This window comes from Pseudophryne corroboree, chromosome 8 (genome assembly GCF_028390025.1).
Source record: "Pseudophryne corroboree isolate aPseCor3 chromosome 8, aPseCor3.hap2, whole genome shotgun sequence".
Classification (NCBI taxonomy): Eukaryota; Metazoa; Chordata; class Amphibia; order Anura; family Myobatrachidae; genus Pseudophryne; species Pseudophryne corroboree.
This window is the reverse complement of record NC_086451.1, coordinates 216,117,234-216,133,567: the sequence shown is the minus strand read 5'-3', so window position 1 is coordinate 216,133,567 and position 16,334 is coordinate 216,117,234. Positions and strand designations below refer to the sequence as shown.

General features: G+C 46.7%; 1 protein-coding gene across 6 annotated transcripts in view; it reads right to left on the bottom strand.

The window, feature by feature from the left end:
* STARD8 (StAR related lipid transfer domain containing 8) overlaps nucleotides 1-16,334 on the bottom strand; it is a 443,153-nt gene that overhangs the window by 49,355 nt on the left and 377,464 nt on the right. For all 6 annotated transcript variants that reach the window (XM_063937082.1, XM_063937080.1, XM_063937081.1 and 3 more), the window contains 2 exons: nucleotides 13,587-13,746; nucleotides 12,982-13,180 (listed from right to left, as the gene is read on the bottom strand). In XM_063937082.1, coding sequence (XP_063793152.1) covers nucleotides 12,982-13,180; nucleotides 13,587-13,746 — 359 coding nt within the window. The remainder of the gene's footprint in view (nucleotides 1-12,981; nucleotides 13,181-13,586; nucleotides 13,747-16,334) is intronic.

The following is a 16,334-nucleotide window of genomic DNA, read 5'->3' as shown; positions in this document are numbered from 1 at the left end:
TGAAAGATCTTGGATTAAGAATTTTTCCAGTACACCAATGAATATAGGCTTGCCATAGTCTATGATACACACAAGCTTGAAGAAGGCTTTCTTGCTCTAAGCATAGTTTGGATTACTTGTTTTGAGAATCCTCTAGCTTCTAAGATAGAGGTTTCAACAGCCACGCCGTCAAAGACTGGCGATCCAGATGGCTGTGACAACAAGGACCCTGCATTAGCAGATCTGGACGTTGAGGGAGCAGTATTGGTGCTTCCACGGACATCCTCAGTAGATCTGTATACCAATGCCTTCTTGGCCAAGCTGAAGCTATTAGAATTATTGCTCCCTTTGCTTGCTTTATTTTTCTCACTACTCTGGGTAACAGAGATATTGGAGGGAACAGATATGCCAGATGAAATTTCCATTCTACTGACAGTGCGTCTACAAGGACCGCTCCGGGATCCTTTGTTCTCGATCCGTACCTTGGAACTTTATTGTTTAGACGAGACGCCATGAGGTCTATCTCTGGTAGACCCCATCTGTTCACTATTGCCTGAAACACTTCTGGGTGTAATGCCCATTCGGTTTCCTGAATGGTGTGTCGACTGAGAAAATCCGCTTTCCAGTTCAGTACACCTGGGACAAACACTGCTGACAATGGAGGTAATTCTGAGTTGATCGCAGCAGGAACTTTGTTAGCAGTTGGGCAAAACCATGTGCACTACAGGGGAGGCAGATATAACATGTGCAGAGAGAGTTAGATGTGGGTGTGGTGTGTTCAATCTGCAATCTAAATTGCAGTGTAAAAATAAAGCAGCCAGTATTTACCCTGCACAGAAACAAAATAACCCACCCAAATCTAACTCTCTCTGCACATGTTATATCTGCCTCCCCTGCAGTGCACATGGTTTTTCCCCAACTGCTAACAAAGTTCCTGCTGCGATCAACTCAGAATTACCCCCAATCCTGGGAGATGGAGTTCTGCCCATCTTAGAATGGGGGTTACCTCCTCCATCAGACTCTTGCTGTGAGTTCCTCCTTGATGATTGAGGTACGCTACTGCTGTCGCATTGTCTGAGCGAATCTGGACCGGTATTCCTTGCAGACTGTCATTTGCCTGAACTAGAGCCAAGTAAATGGCCCTTATTTCCAACAGATTTATTGGCAGGCGACTTTCCCTTGCGGTCCATTTTCCCTGGAACCACAGGCTTCCGAGTACCGCACTTCAGCCTTGCAGGCTGGCATCTGTTGTCAGGACTTGCCACTCTTTTATCCAAAAGGGTCTCCCCTTGTTTAAATGGTCTGTCTGTAGCCACCACGCTAGAGACCTTTTTTATCGTCTGATGATTTCCGTTCCATTTGGTCAGAATAAGGTGCTGCAATGGTCTGGAGTGGAATTGCGCATATTCCACCATGTCGAAGGTTGATACCATCAGACCCAACAGTCGCACTGCTGCATGGACTGACATTGTCTGGGCGTGCAACGCTTCCTGAGCCATGACCTGCGCCTTGACTATCTTTTCCTCTGGTAAGAGAACTTTCTGTAGGTCTGAATCCAATATGCCCACCAAATGAACCATCCACTGTGACGGATTCAGAGACGACTTTTCCCAATTTATGAGCCACCCGTGTCTCTGTAAACAAACTATTGTCTGTTGAAGATGGCTCAAAAGTAAATCTTGCGAATGTGCTAAGATTAACAGGTCGTCGAGGTATGGGAATATTCTTATCCCTTGTTTGCGCAGACAAGCTGCCACAACCACCATCATTTTGGTAAACACCCTGGGTGCTGTTGCTAGCCCGAAGGGCAAGGCTTGGAACTGAAAATGTTCCTGGAGGATGGCAAACCTGAGGTAACACTGATGAGACAGTGCTATAGGCACATGTAGGTAAGCATCCCGTACATCCAGAGATACCATGTAATCTCCCAGTTCCATAGCCAACATTATGGAGCGTAACGTCTCCATGTGGAACCTTGGAATCCAAATGTATTTGTTCAACATTTTCAAATTGAGAATTGGTCGATATGACCCATTTGGCTTCTGGATTAGAAATAGATTGGAGTAAAACCCCTGTCCCTTTTGTGATGGAGGTACTGGGACAATCACACCTGACTGCAGCAATTTTTGGACTGCTTCTTGCAGGGCATTGGCCTTCGACTCTATACGAGACGGGCTGGTGCAAAAAAATCTTTGAGGAGGCTGCCTCCTGAATGGGAACCCATACCCCTGAGATACCACCTTCTGCACCCAAGCATCTGTTGTCGACTGTTGCCATATGTGTGCAAAATGAAGGAGTCGGCCCCCAACCCTGGAATCCTCCAGGCGGAGGCCCGTCTCTTCAGGTTGATGGTTTCTGTTCAGGCTTGGAAGCTGGCTTTTTGCTAGCCCACTGCTTCCTACCCCTGGTTTTGAACTGGGGTTGCTTAGACTCCTCTTTAGCTTTCGCTAAAAAGGCAATGCTTCCAATTCTTTCTTGGATTTCGCATCTGCTTTCCAGGTACGTAACCAAACTGCTCTGCGAGCGGCTACTGTCAAGGCTGAAGCTTTAGAAGCAACTGTACCCATATCTATTGCTGCTTCTTCCAAGTATTGGGCAGATTGTCTTAAACGGCTTAAATGATACTCCTGCTCCCTAGTAGGAGAAGAGATGTCATTCTCTAGTTCCTCTATCCATTCGCCCATTGCCTTTGCTACCCAGGCCGAAGCCATAGCAGGTCTTACCACTGCTCCTACTAGAGAAAATAAATTTTTCAAAAAACTATCTACCCTTCTGTCTGTGACATCATTTAGTGAGGTAGATGACAGTGGTAAAGCAGATTTATGCACAAGTCGCAGTACATGTGCATCTACTTTTGGAGGAACTTCTCTTTTCGAACAATCCACAGCTGGAAATGGATAATAAGCATCCCATCTTTTCGGAATCTTATACTTTTTACTGGGCGTTGCCCAAGACTCATCCATCATTTCCGTCATCATTTCCGTCAGCTCATCTGACGCTGGGAATTCAGTTTTAACTGATTTTGTTCGTTTAAACACAGGCGCTTTAGATTTTAACACTGTCTTGGCTGGATCTTCCAAGGAGAGAACAGCCTTCACAGCATAATAAGTTCAGCTACATCTTCTGAACTAAAACTCTGCGACTGATCATCATACGGAATATTTGAATATACTGTATCATCATCTGTTGTTGTATCATCTTATGTAGTCTACCACATCTTGTGTAGTCTGCATCTGTCTTAGTCTTACCTGTCCCTTAGTTGCTTGTAGAGGCTACTGGAACCAAGCCGTAGGAAGGGAGCTGCATGTATGGGTTAATAGTGTAACCTAACCCTTGAGGTGGTGCTACCGGAGTTAACCTGTCCGCTATTGAAGATAAAGTCTTTGCGAACATATTCCATGGTGGCTCTGTTGGTGGCTGAACTAACTCCTGTTTTTTACTTTGCTGAAAAGCAAAACAGTTCGCACACAAGCCCTCATAAGTGACCAATTGGTCCATACCAATTAACCCTGTCTTACAAGATAAGCATGTTAGGGATGTAGGAGTGCTTGATAAATTCTCCTTGTCACTTTTGCAGCTCACAGACATGGTAATAATAAGAATTTACTCACCGGTAATTCTATTTCTCGTAGTCCGTAGTGGATGCTGGGTACTCCGTAAGGACCATGGGGAATAGACGGGCTCCGCAGGAGACTGGGCACTCTTAAAAGAAAGATTAGGTACTATATCTGGTGTGCACTGGCTCCTCCCTCTATGCCCCTCCTCCAGACCTCAGTTAGGGAAACTGTGCCCGGAAGAGCTGACATTACTAGGAAAGGATTTGGAATCCAGGGTAAGACTCATACCAGCCACACCAATCACACCGTACAACTCGTGATAACTATACCCAGTTAACAGTATGAACAACAACTGAGCCTCATTCAACAGATGGCTCATAACAATAACCCTATACTTAAGCAATATCTATATACATGTATTGCAGAAAGTCCGCACTTGGGACGGGCTCCCAGCATCCACTACGGACTACGAGAAATAAAATTACCGGTGAGTAAATTCTTATTTTCTCTGACGTCCTAGTGAATGCTGGGTACTCCGTAAGGACCATGGGGATTATACCAAAGCTCCCAAACGGGCGGGAGAGTGCGGATGACTCTGCAGCACCGAATGAGCAAACTCAAGGTCCTCCTCAGCCAGGGTATCAAACTTGTAGAATTTTGCAAAAGTGTTTGATCCCGACCAAGTAGCAGCTCGGCAAAGTTGTAAAGCCGAGACCCCTCGGGCAGCCGCCCAAGAAGAGCCCACCTTCCTCGTGGAATGGGCTTTTACTGATTTAGGATGCGGCAGTCCAGCCGCAGAATGTGCAAGTTGAATCGTGCTGCAGATCCAGCGAGCAATAGTCTGCTTTGAAGCAGGAGCACCCAGCTTGTTGTGTGCATGCAGTATAAACAGCGAGTCAGTTTTTCTGACTCTAGCCGTCCTGGAAACATAGATTTTCAGGGCCCGGACTACGTCCAGCAACTTGGAGTCCTCCAAGTCCCGAGTAGCCGCAGACACCACAATAGGTTGGTTCAAATGAAACGCTGATACCACCTTTGGGAGAAATTGGGGACGAGTCCTCAATTCTGCCCTGTCCATATGGAAAATCAGATATGGGCTTTTACAGGACAAAGCCGCCAATTCTGACACACGCCTAGCTGAGGCCAAGGCCAACAGCATGACTACCTTCCACGTGAGATACTTTAACTCCACGGTCTGAAGTGGCTCAAACCAATGTGATTTTAGGAAATCCAACACAACGTTGAGATCCCAAGGTGCCACTGGAGGCACAAAAGGGGGCTGAATACGCAGCACTCCCTTAACAAACGTCTGAACTTCAGGCAGTGAAGCCAGTTCTTTTTGAAAGAAAATAGACAGGGCCGAAACCTGGACTTTAATGGATCCCAATTTTAGGCCCATAGTCACTCCTGACTGTAGGAAGTGCAGAAATCGACCCAGCTGAAATTCCACTGTTGGGGCCTTCCTGTCCTCACACCAAGCAACATATTTTCGCCATATGCGGTGATAATGTTTTGCTGTCACATCTTTCCTAGCTTTAATCAGCGTAGGAAAGACTTAATCCGGAATGCCCTTTTCCATTAGGATCCGGCGTTCAACCGCCATGCCGTCAAACGCAGCCGCGGTAAGTCTTGGAACAGACATGGCCCCTGCTGTAGCAGGTCCTGTCGGAGCGGCAGAGGCCAAGGGTCCTCTGAGATCATTTCTTGTAGTTCCGGGTACCAAGTTCTTCTTGGCCAATCCGGAACGATGAGTATAGTTCTTACTCCTCTCTTTCTTATTATCCTCAGTACCTTTGGTATGAGAGGAAGAGGAGGTAACACATAAACCGACTGGTACACCCACGGTGTCACTAAAGCGTCCACAGCTATCGCCTGAGGGTCCCTTGACCTGGCGCAATATCTTTTTAGCTTTTTGTTGAGGCGGGACGCCATCATGTCCACCTGTGGCCTTTCCCAACGATTTACAATCAGCTTGAAGACTTCTGGATGAAGTCCCCACTCTCCCGGGTGGAGGTCGTGCCTGCTGAGGAAGTCTGCTTCCCAGTTGTCCACTCCCGGAATGAACACTGCTGACAGTGCTAGCACGTGATTCTCCGCCCATTGAAGAATCCTTGTGGCTCCTGCCATCGCCATCCTGCTTCTTGTGCCGCCCTGTCGGTTTACATGGGCGACCGCCGTGATGTTGTCTGACTGAATCAGCACCGGCTGGTTTTGAAGCAGGGTTACTGCTTGACTCAGGGCATTGTAAATGGCCCTTAGTTCCAGAATATTTATGTGTAGGGAAGTCTCCTGACTCGACCACTGTCCTTGGAAGTTTCTTCCCTGAGTGACTGCCCCCCAACCTCGGAGGCTTGCATCCGTGGTCACCAGGACCCAGTCCTGAATGCCGAATCTGCGGCCCTCGAGAAGATGAGCACTCCGCAGCCACCACAGCAGAGACACCCTGGCCCTCGGGGACAGGGTGATCAACCGATGCATCTGAAGATGCGATCCGGACCACTTGTCTAACAGACCCCACTGAAAGATTCTTGCATGGAACCTGCCGAAGAGAATTGCTTCGTAAGAAGCTACCATCTTTCCCAGGACTCGCGTGCAGTGATGCACCGACACCTGTTTTGGATTCAGGAGGTCCCTGACCAGAGATGACAATTCCTGGGCCTTCTCCTCCGGGAGAAACACCTTCTTCTGTTTTGTGTCCAGAATCATGCCCAAGAACAGCAGACGCGTCGTAGGAATCAGCTGCGACTTTGGGATATTCAGAATCCAGCCGTGCTGTTGTAGCACTTCCCGAGATAGTGCTACTCCGACTAACAACTGCTCCTTGGACCTCGCCTTTATAAGGAGATCGTCCAAGTACGGGATAATTATAACTCCCTTCTTTCGAAGGAGTATCATCATTTCGGCCATTACCTTGGTAAATACCCTCGGTGCCGTGGACAGACCAAACGGCAACGTCTGGAATTGGTAATGACAGTCCTGTACCACAAACCTGAGGTACTCCTGGTGAGGGGGGTTTATGGGGACATGTAGGTAAGCATCCTTGATGTCCAGTGACACCATAAAATCCCCCCCTCTTCCAGGCTTGCAATAACCGCCCTGAGCGATTCCATTTTGAACTTGAACTTCCTTATATAAGTGTTCAAGGATTTCAAATTTAGAATGGGTCTCACCGAACCGTCTGGTTTCGGTACCACAAACATTGTGGAATAGTAACCCCGTCCCTGTTGAAGGAGGGGAACTTTGATTATCACCTGCTGAAGGTACAGATAGTGAATTGCCGCTAGTACTACCTCCCTTTCCTTGGGAGCAGCTGGCAAGGCTGATTTGAGGTAACGGCGAGGGGGAGACGCCTCGAACTCCAGCTTGTATCCCTGAGATACCACTTGTAGAACCCAGAGATCCACCTGTGAGCGAACCCACTGGTCGCTGAAGTTCCGGAGACACGCCCCCACCGCACCTGGCTCCACCTGTGGAGCCCCAGCGTCATGCGGTGGACTTAGTGGAAGCAGGGGAGGATTTTTGTTCCTGGGAACTGGCTGTCTGGTGCAGCTTTTTCCCTCTACCCCTGCCTCTGGGCAGAAAGAACGCGCCTCTGACCCGCTTGCCTTTCTGAGGCCGAAAGGACTGTACTTGATAATACGGTGCTTTCTTAGGCTGTGAGGGAACCTGAGGTAAAAAAAGTCGACTTCCCAGCTGTTGCTGTGGATACGAGGTCCGAGAGACCGTCCCCAAACAATTCCTCACCCTTATAAGGCAAAACCTCCATGTGCCTTTTAGAATCAGCATCACCTGTCCACTGCCGAGTCCATAATACTCTCCTGGCAGAAATGGACATTGCATTAATTCTAGATGCCAGCCGGCAAATGTCCCTCATATATAAGACGACGTCTTTAATATGCTCTATGGTTAGCAAAATAGTATCCCTGTCAAGGGAATCAATGTTATCTGACAGGGAATCAGACCAAGCAGCTGCAGCACTACACATCCATGCTGAAGCAATTGCAGGTCTCAGTATAGTACCTGAGTGTGTATATACAGACTTCAGGATAGCCTCCTGCTTTCTATCTGCATGCTCCTTTAAGGCGGCCGTATCCTGAGACGGCAGTGCCACCTTTTTTGATAAGCGTGTGAACGCCTTGTCCACCCTAGGAGATGTTTCCCAACGTAACCTGTCCGTTGGCGGGAAAGGGTACGCCATCAGTAACCTCTTAGAAATCACTAATTTCTTATCTGGGGAACACCACGCTTCTTCACACAAGTCATTTAACTCATCAGATGGGGGAAAAGTCACTGGCTGCTTTTTCTCCCCAAACATAATACCCTTTTTAGTGGTAACCGGGTTAATGTCAGAAATGTGCAACACATTTTTCATTGCCGTAATCATGCATCGGATGGCCCTTGTGGACTGTACATTTGTCTCATCCTCGTCTACACTGGAGTCAGACTCCGTGTCGACATCTGTGTCTGCCATCTGAGGTAGCGGGCGTTTTTGAGCCCCTGATGGCCTCTGAGACGCCTGGGCAGGCGCGGGCTGAGATGCCGGCTGTCCCAAAGCTGTTACATCATCGAACCTTTTATGCAAGGAGTTGACACTGTCGGTTAATACCTTCCACATATCCATCCACTCAGGTGTCGGCCCCGCAGGGGGCGACATCACACTTATCGGCTCCTGCTCCGCCTCCACGTAAGCGTCCTCATCAAACATGTCGACACAGCCGTACCGACACACCGCACACACACACAGGGAATGCTCTGACTGAGGACAGGACCCCACAAAGTCCTTTGGGGAGACAGAGAGAGAGTATGCCAGCACACACCAGAGCGCTATATAACAGAGGGATTTACACTAAGACAAAGTGAATTTTCCCCCAATAGCTGCTTATATCACCTTTTGCGCCTAAATTTATGTTCCCCCCCTCTCTTTTTTACCCTTTTTGTAGTGTATACTGCAGGGGAGAGCCTGGGGAGCGTCCTTCCAGCGGAGCTGTGAAGAGAAAATGGCGCCGGTGTGCTGAGGAAGATAGCCCCGCCCCTTCAGCGGCGGGCTTCTCCCGCTTTTTATAATGATAATGGCGGAGGTTTCTGCACATATACAGTGTTACACACTGTATTATGTGCTTTTTGTGCCAAAAGGTATACTTATTGCAGCCCAGGGCGCCCCCCCAGCGCCCTGCATCCACCAGTGACCGGAGCGTGTGGTGTGCTGTGTGAGCAATGGCGCACAGCTGCAGTGCTGTGCGCTACCTTATTGAAGACCGGAGTCTTCAGCCGCCGATTTTCTCCTGGTTCTTCCGTCTTCTGGCTCTGCAAGGGGGACGGCGGCGTGGCTCCGGGAACGGACGATCGGGCCCTGTGTTCGATCCCTCTAGAGCTAATGGTGTCCAGTAGCCTTAGAAGCACAAGCTAGCTGCAAGCAGGTAGGTTTGCTTCTCTCCCCTCAGTCCCTCGTAGCAGTGAGTCTGTTGCCAGCAGATCTCACTGAAAATAAAAAACCTAACAAATACTTTCTTTTCTAGTAAGCTCAGGAGAGCCCACTAGGTGCATCCAGCTCTGGCCGGGCACAGATTCTAACTGAGGTCTGGAGGAGGGGCATAGAGGGAGGAGCCAGTGCACACCAGATATAGTACCTAATCTTTCTTTTAAGAGTGCCCAGTCTCCTGCGGAGCCCATCTATTCCCCATGGTCCTTACGGAGTACCCAGCATCCACTAGGACGTCAGAGAAAATCTGTTAATGACTACACAATTTGTGACTGAAAATCACCTATATATGAGTATATAGACGCGAGATCAATCTGACCACAGTGCACCTGAATTGAGGGTCAGAACAGGACTGACATTACATAGAAAAGTCAGCACACAGACTAGCAGTCAGTCACATGTTAAAGCATTAGACATTGTCATATGAGAATACAACCCCCATAACAACTTACAAGTAAGTAGGAAAATTGTACTTCTGTTTTTAACTGGTTCTTTTTCAACATAACATGCAGAAAACACAGTAATATACAGATCTCATATGCAATATGTACTAAAAATTAACAATTCATACTAACAAGTAGAGAGAATTTTTAGTACTGTATACCCTTCCTCTGTAGAGTGGGATACATGGAGACTCACCACACTTCCATATCCAAGCAAATGCGTTCGTAAGACGCTGAGTGGATTCAGACGCTACTGATGTACACTACCGCTCCTGTAACTGATAACGGACACAGTCACTCACTGACGGACACGGACGCTCAGCGACTTCCACGTGTATGCAGACGCTAATGTACACTAGTGTACACAACCGCAGCGTCTAAGCTGCGACGAGTACCCCCAGTTCATGGACGGGAGACGCGCGGAAACTGGTCATGAACTCGGAGGAGGGGCGGCCAGGAGAGCGTCTGAATCCCCCTGTTGACTTAAACTCTAAGGATCGCGGCCTCTACCTAGTCCTGGCGCCTATGATCAATGGAGCGTAGCGCTGTCGCACTCAAGATGTTCGGCGCATCAACACACTGTTTGTAGTCTCCACCAATACAGTGTAGCTGTGTCCGGACCCCCCTAGTAAGAGGAAATCCATAGACTTACCGTCCCCCCATGCTCCAGCCACAGCCTGGTTACGTCTGCTGGACCTGCTAGAACATCCGACACAGACGCCCGTCGAGACATCACTATTACCGCGAAGGTAAGCGTTGTTGCGACCCGGTGGGGAGTTGTTGGAGCGACTCTTTCCAGTATGCGTTTAAGACGCTGTTAAGAAAAGTCGCTCAAAAAAACATAGTAAGTCTATAAAAATAAAATAATAAAAGCTTCAGGCTGCTTTATCTCAGCAGCCCTGTGACCATGCGGCTTCCTGCCGCACCAAGCAAAAAACGGATTTGACTGAGTCAGTGGGCGGGACTATATGGTGAAGGCACCGATGCATCCTGGGAGGCCAGAAAGCTCGTGACCGTGTTGGTGCCATTTCCGCTGTCGCTCAACCATATCCCAATGTTATCCTGTGGACCCAGCCAGAGAAAATGTGTATACCATTTGGCAATTAGACAAATTACTGTATCAAAAAAGGGGACCTTACTATTATGTTAAACATCTAAGAGGCTGAATCATTTGAAACAATGGACTAATTTTTCAAACCAGGATGCTTGTCTCTGGGTGCCTGGATGGGGAAGAGTGTCCATCCCCTGATGGTGTCTGGTCAGAATGTCAACACCAAAATGTCAACAATAAATTTTAGTGTTATATTTACATTAAGATTAAGTAACACATAAAAAAAAAAGTTATGCCTACATTCTGACCTCAACAAGTAAAATGTTGACATTTGTGGATGTCGACATATCATACCACACCCAGTGGCAGAACTAGCGAGTGATGGGCCCAGGTGCAAAAATATGCTTTGGGCCCCCCGCTCAATCACTATGAGGACAGACTTCCGTTACCTGATCAGATGACTATATGTTGGTAACTAGCGTGCCTCTATAGAAGGGCTATTGAATTAAGATTTTGAGAGGGCCACTCTGAAAAATTCTGAAGATTTGGGACACTGTGTATTTTGGTTTTAATATAAGAACAAAAGTAAAGTTTAAGATAAATTACGCATTCTGTATCCCAACAGACTCCTCCTCCGCAGGACACCAGCATTTATCATATATCTCCCCATGCTCACTAGCTTGTGACACATGTCCCCATGCACAGCAGCTACTGACACATTATTCCACACTTTAGAGCAGATCATACACATTATGCCACACCGTAGAGCAGATCATACACATTATGCCACACCATAGAGCAGATTATACACATATACATTATGCTACACCGTAGAACAGATTATACACATTATGCCACAGCGTAGAGCAGATTATACACATTATGCCACACCATAGAGCAGATTATACACATATACATTATGCTACACCGTAGAACAGATTATACACATTATGCCACAGCGTAGAGCAGATTATACACATTATGCCACACCATAGAGCAGATTATACACATATACATTATGCTACACCGTAGAACAGATTATACACATTATGCCACAGCGTAGAGCAGATTATACACATTATGCCACACCATAGAGCAGATTATACACATATACATTATGCTACACCGTAGAACAGATTATACACATTATGCCACAGCGTAGAGCAGATTATACACATTATGCCACACCGTAGAGCAGATTATACACATATACATTATGCTACACCGTAGAACAGATTATACACATTATGCCACAGCGTAGAGCAGATTATACACTTATATATTATGCCACACCGTACTACTCCTTTATCAAGTTCTAAGAACCGAAACGTTGATCTAAGAGGAGACTCCTGTGTCGTTATTTTAAAGTCATTTAGACCTGCGAGTGCCGCCTGCTTTGGGAGAGTGATACATATGGTGTGCATACACAGAGGAGGGCACCTGGGCAGCTGTTGGATCAATGAATGAACAATTATGCTTTCGGGATGTAGTTAATATCCCGGCATTCAGGAACCCCACGCTGGAATCCAGACAGCCTCGTAAGAGCTATTCCCACTTGTGGGTGTCCACGACACAAATAGAGTGGGAATAGAACAATTGGCGAGCGCAGCAAGCCACCATGCCGGCAAGGGGCTTCATAGCGCTCAACCCACTGCCAGCATTCTGGCAGGTGGGATGCCACTGTCGGGAGAATGACAGCCGGCATCCAGTACACCGGGATTTTATATCCAACCCACGCTTTCTACAGATAGAGCCACCACTCACCTCTCCTCAGAGCTGAGGCTGCTGCTGGCCGTGGGATCTAAGCTGGAGCCTCCTCACTCACACAGCAGCAGCAGCTCACTACCTGTCCCACACTTAAAAGTACAGTACACAGCAGTCAGTGGCTTGAGGAATGGGGACTGTAGCGCATGAAGGAAGGGCCCTTCAGAAAGAGAGAGAGAAAGAGAGGAAGGAGTGGGGTGGGGACGGCGGCACCTGCTATTACTGTACCTTAATACACGCCGAGCCCGGCGGAGACAACAACAGCGCTCACCGCTCACAGTCGCAGTGGTGTGGATTTGAGAGGAGGGGCCTTACTCCTCTCTTCAGGCTGGGCCACCATCGTAGTTGTTCGTTAAGCCTCACAGCCGGCAGCGGCATACTATAATGAGTGAGCCGGACTCATTATGGTTGATGAATGCGCTGGCTATGGGTCCCTCGATTGCGATGGGCCCCGATGCACAGCACCGCTTGCACCGGCAGTAGTTCTGCCACTAACCACACTCCCTGACAATTGCAAATTTTGCAGTGCCGGTTGAATGTGAAGATTACAATAGATAATTCACATACCAAATCCTTTTTTAATTTACCACAGAACACAAATCTGCTTTACCAAGCTGCAAGGTGTTCATTTGTCCTTAAAAGTGTACCCAACTATTAAAGGACAACATGTATATAGAACTTTCTTTTGCAGTATCAAAATATGCTCACATTGGTAAATTTGCAGGAAAGTGTCCGTCAGCTTGCTGGTGAAGATGGGCTCTGGCAGGTCCCTGAAATACTGCTTCAGTAGATCTGCTACATCATATGCCGACTGTCCCACATAACTGACACTGTCAGGCGAAGAATCATTCATCTGTCGCAGGACCTGGATTCGGGACTTCACGCCGGATTTCCTGAAGATTCCCACCTGGAACACCAAGTGTGTAGTCATCACAAACAAAGTGATGGATCAATAGTAAAGAAAGTGAAAGCGATGTACACAAGTTTTCTAGGCCATTCATTTGCAAGTCCACAAAACACACTCTCATCCTCTTGCTGGGGATGGTCTAAACATTAAAGAAAACTAGTCTGGCAGTGAGACATTCAGCGTTATGGCATGAACAGGATGGTGCCATATATGTAAGATGTGATTAATTATATATCTGGCGCTTCAGTAAAAGCCTGCGAAATGCAGGCTGTGTGGGAATTCCGGCTAGTATGCCCATATTTTTAAAGTAGAAATTGTAGCTTTAAAATTGTGGGCATGCTTTCCGGAATGTCCGCACAGACTGCATTTCGTAGGCTATTACATAAGCCCCCTGGTGTTCAAATACCTGGTCCAAACACTGGCTGCGGATATAGCGCATAGCTTGCTGGATACTCTGCGGAAGAGGCTGACCCGTCCTTTGGACGTTTATTATTGGAGGAACCCCAAATACAGCTCTTCCTTTGTAGTCTGGAACTTTACTTCTTTTCATAAACTTGGGGACAGTCCTAAAAACAATAACAAAGATGATGTTCATACAACCAGCTTCATAAAAATGTAAGTCATTAAATAATTGTAAAAAGCCTGAATTAAAGAAATAAATAGTTTGAGCTAAGGTGGGTAATACATAATTAGTCAAATTTACAAACCAAATGTACCTTGCATTATAGTAAATCCACAAATATGCAAACACTTTTCAAACATACAAGGGTCAGTACAATTAGACGTCAGAGGCATGGAAACGTGTCCAAACGCACGCAACTCGCCATCCAATATCGCCACAGACTCATGGATTATAGGGCAGCAAATAAAATTCTGTGTGATCTGAGGTACCGTAAAATGCTATATGCCACATCTTACGGCTGCAAGTAATTTTCTCATAATTGAATAGACCACATAAAGAGAATATATACGTTATGGTAAGAACTTACAGTTGATAACGGTATTTCTCCTATGTCCACAGGTTTCCACAGGATAACAATGGGATATGATGGAGCGACAGCGGATTGGCACCAAACGATCACAAGCTTTCTGGCCTCCCAGAATGCACCGGGCTCGTCCATATAATCCCGCCCACTGACTCAGTCAAATCAGTTGTTTCCAAAGCATTTAGGCAGGAGTATTATGTAGAACCCTATTCAGGCGAAAAACATACACACTCTTCCATACAAGAGGGAAGAGTTTAGTGAGTATAAAGATTCTCAAATCAGGTGCGTCAGGGTGGGATCCCTGTGGAAACCTGTGGACATAGGAAAAATACCGTTACCAACGGTAAATTCTTACCATAACGTATATTTCTTATATTTCTCCGGCAGGGTCCACAGGTTATCCACAGGATAACAATGGGACTTCCCAAAGCATTTTTTAGTGGTGGGGACGCTCCTGATTAATAGGAGAACCTTACGCCCGAATTGAGCATCATGAGAGGCAAAGATATCCCAGGCATAATGTCTGATTGAATGTGTTTATTGGCAGCCATGTGGCTGCCTTACATTTCTGTTCTGCTCAAGCACAATATTGTGCTACCCATGAAAGACCTTCCTTACATGTAGAGTGAGCAAAGACATTAGCCGGGACAGGGAGATCAGCTGAAGAATATGCTTCTGAAATAATCATTCGAAGCCATCTTGCTAGCGCCTGTTTAGTAGCAGGCCATCGCCTCTTGTAAAAACCGTAGAGGATGAAAAGAGAATTTGTCTTTCTAATGGCACTGGTACGATCCATGTAGATCCTTATTGCCCGGACTACGTCCAGTGACGCATCTCCTGCAGAAAATCCCGATTCCTGAAAAACCTGGACCACAATATCTTCATTAAGGTGGAATATAGATCACCCCTTAGGAAGATACCCAGACCTAGTTCTGAGAACTACTTTATCTAGATAACATCAGAAAAGGAGATTAACATGACAGTGCTCCTAAATCCGACACTCTTCTAACTGATGCCATAATCAGCCAAACAAGAACTTTAGCTGTCAACCATTTAAAATCCACTTTACCTAGTGGTTTAAACTGAGCAACTTGACAGGCCTTGAGAACTAGATTTAGATTCCCTGACCCTGTAGTAGGAAAAAGGGAAGGTTGAATGCGCAGCATTCCCTGGGAAAAAAGTGCGCACATCCTGCAATTTGGCATTTTTCTTTCGGAACCATACAGTCAATGCTGACACTTGTATTTCCAAAGAAGCCACCGCTAAACCTTTATCTATTCCTGTTTGAAGGAATGCTAAAACCCTGGAAACTCTGCAAGATTTCGGGTCCATACGTCTTTCATTGCACCAATGAAAATAAGCTTGCCATATTTGGCGATAAATATGAGTCAAGGAAATTTTTCCTTGCTCTGAGCATTTATAAGAATCCTCTGGACCTCAGTATATAGATTTCAAGAGCCACGCCATCAAAACAGTTGACCCAGATATCTGTGATAATCAAGGACCCTGTCTTAGTCTGGGCGTAGAGGAAACAGAAAAGGTATTCAACATTTTCTGAGGATCCGTGTACCAACGCCTACTGGGCCAAGCCGGGGCTTATTAGAATCCCGACATCTTTGTTGTATTTTCCTCACTATCCTGAGTAGCAGGATGATTTGAGAAACACATAAGAGAAAATAAATTTCCATTAAAAAGACATCCACAAAGGATCACTTCCTTTGTTCCTGACCCGATTATGGCTTTTGTTGTTCAGATGGGACACCATGAGAATTATCTCTGGCCAAGCCCATTTGTGTACCCTAGTCTGACACGACTTTAGGGTGTAAGGCCCAGTCCCTTACCTGAATGGCATGTCGACTGAGAAATCAGCTCTTCAGTTTAGGACTCCCCGAAACAAACCCTTAGGACAAGGCTGGAAGATGGAGTTCTGCACACCTTAGTATGTGATTGACCGCCTTTCCTGCTATTTATCTGCGTGTTCCTCTTTGAAAGTTGAGGTACACTACTACCATTTCCTTGTCCTTGCGGATCTGGACCGATCTTCCTTTAGGAATGTCCCATGCCTGAATCAGGACCCAGTAAATGGCCTGAAGTGCTAACAGATTTATTAGCAGGCACCTTTCTTCTATGGTCCATAATCCCCGGAATCATAATTTTCCGGATATTGG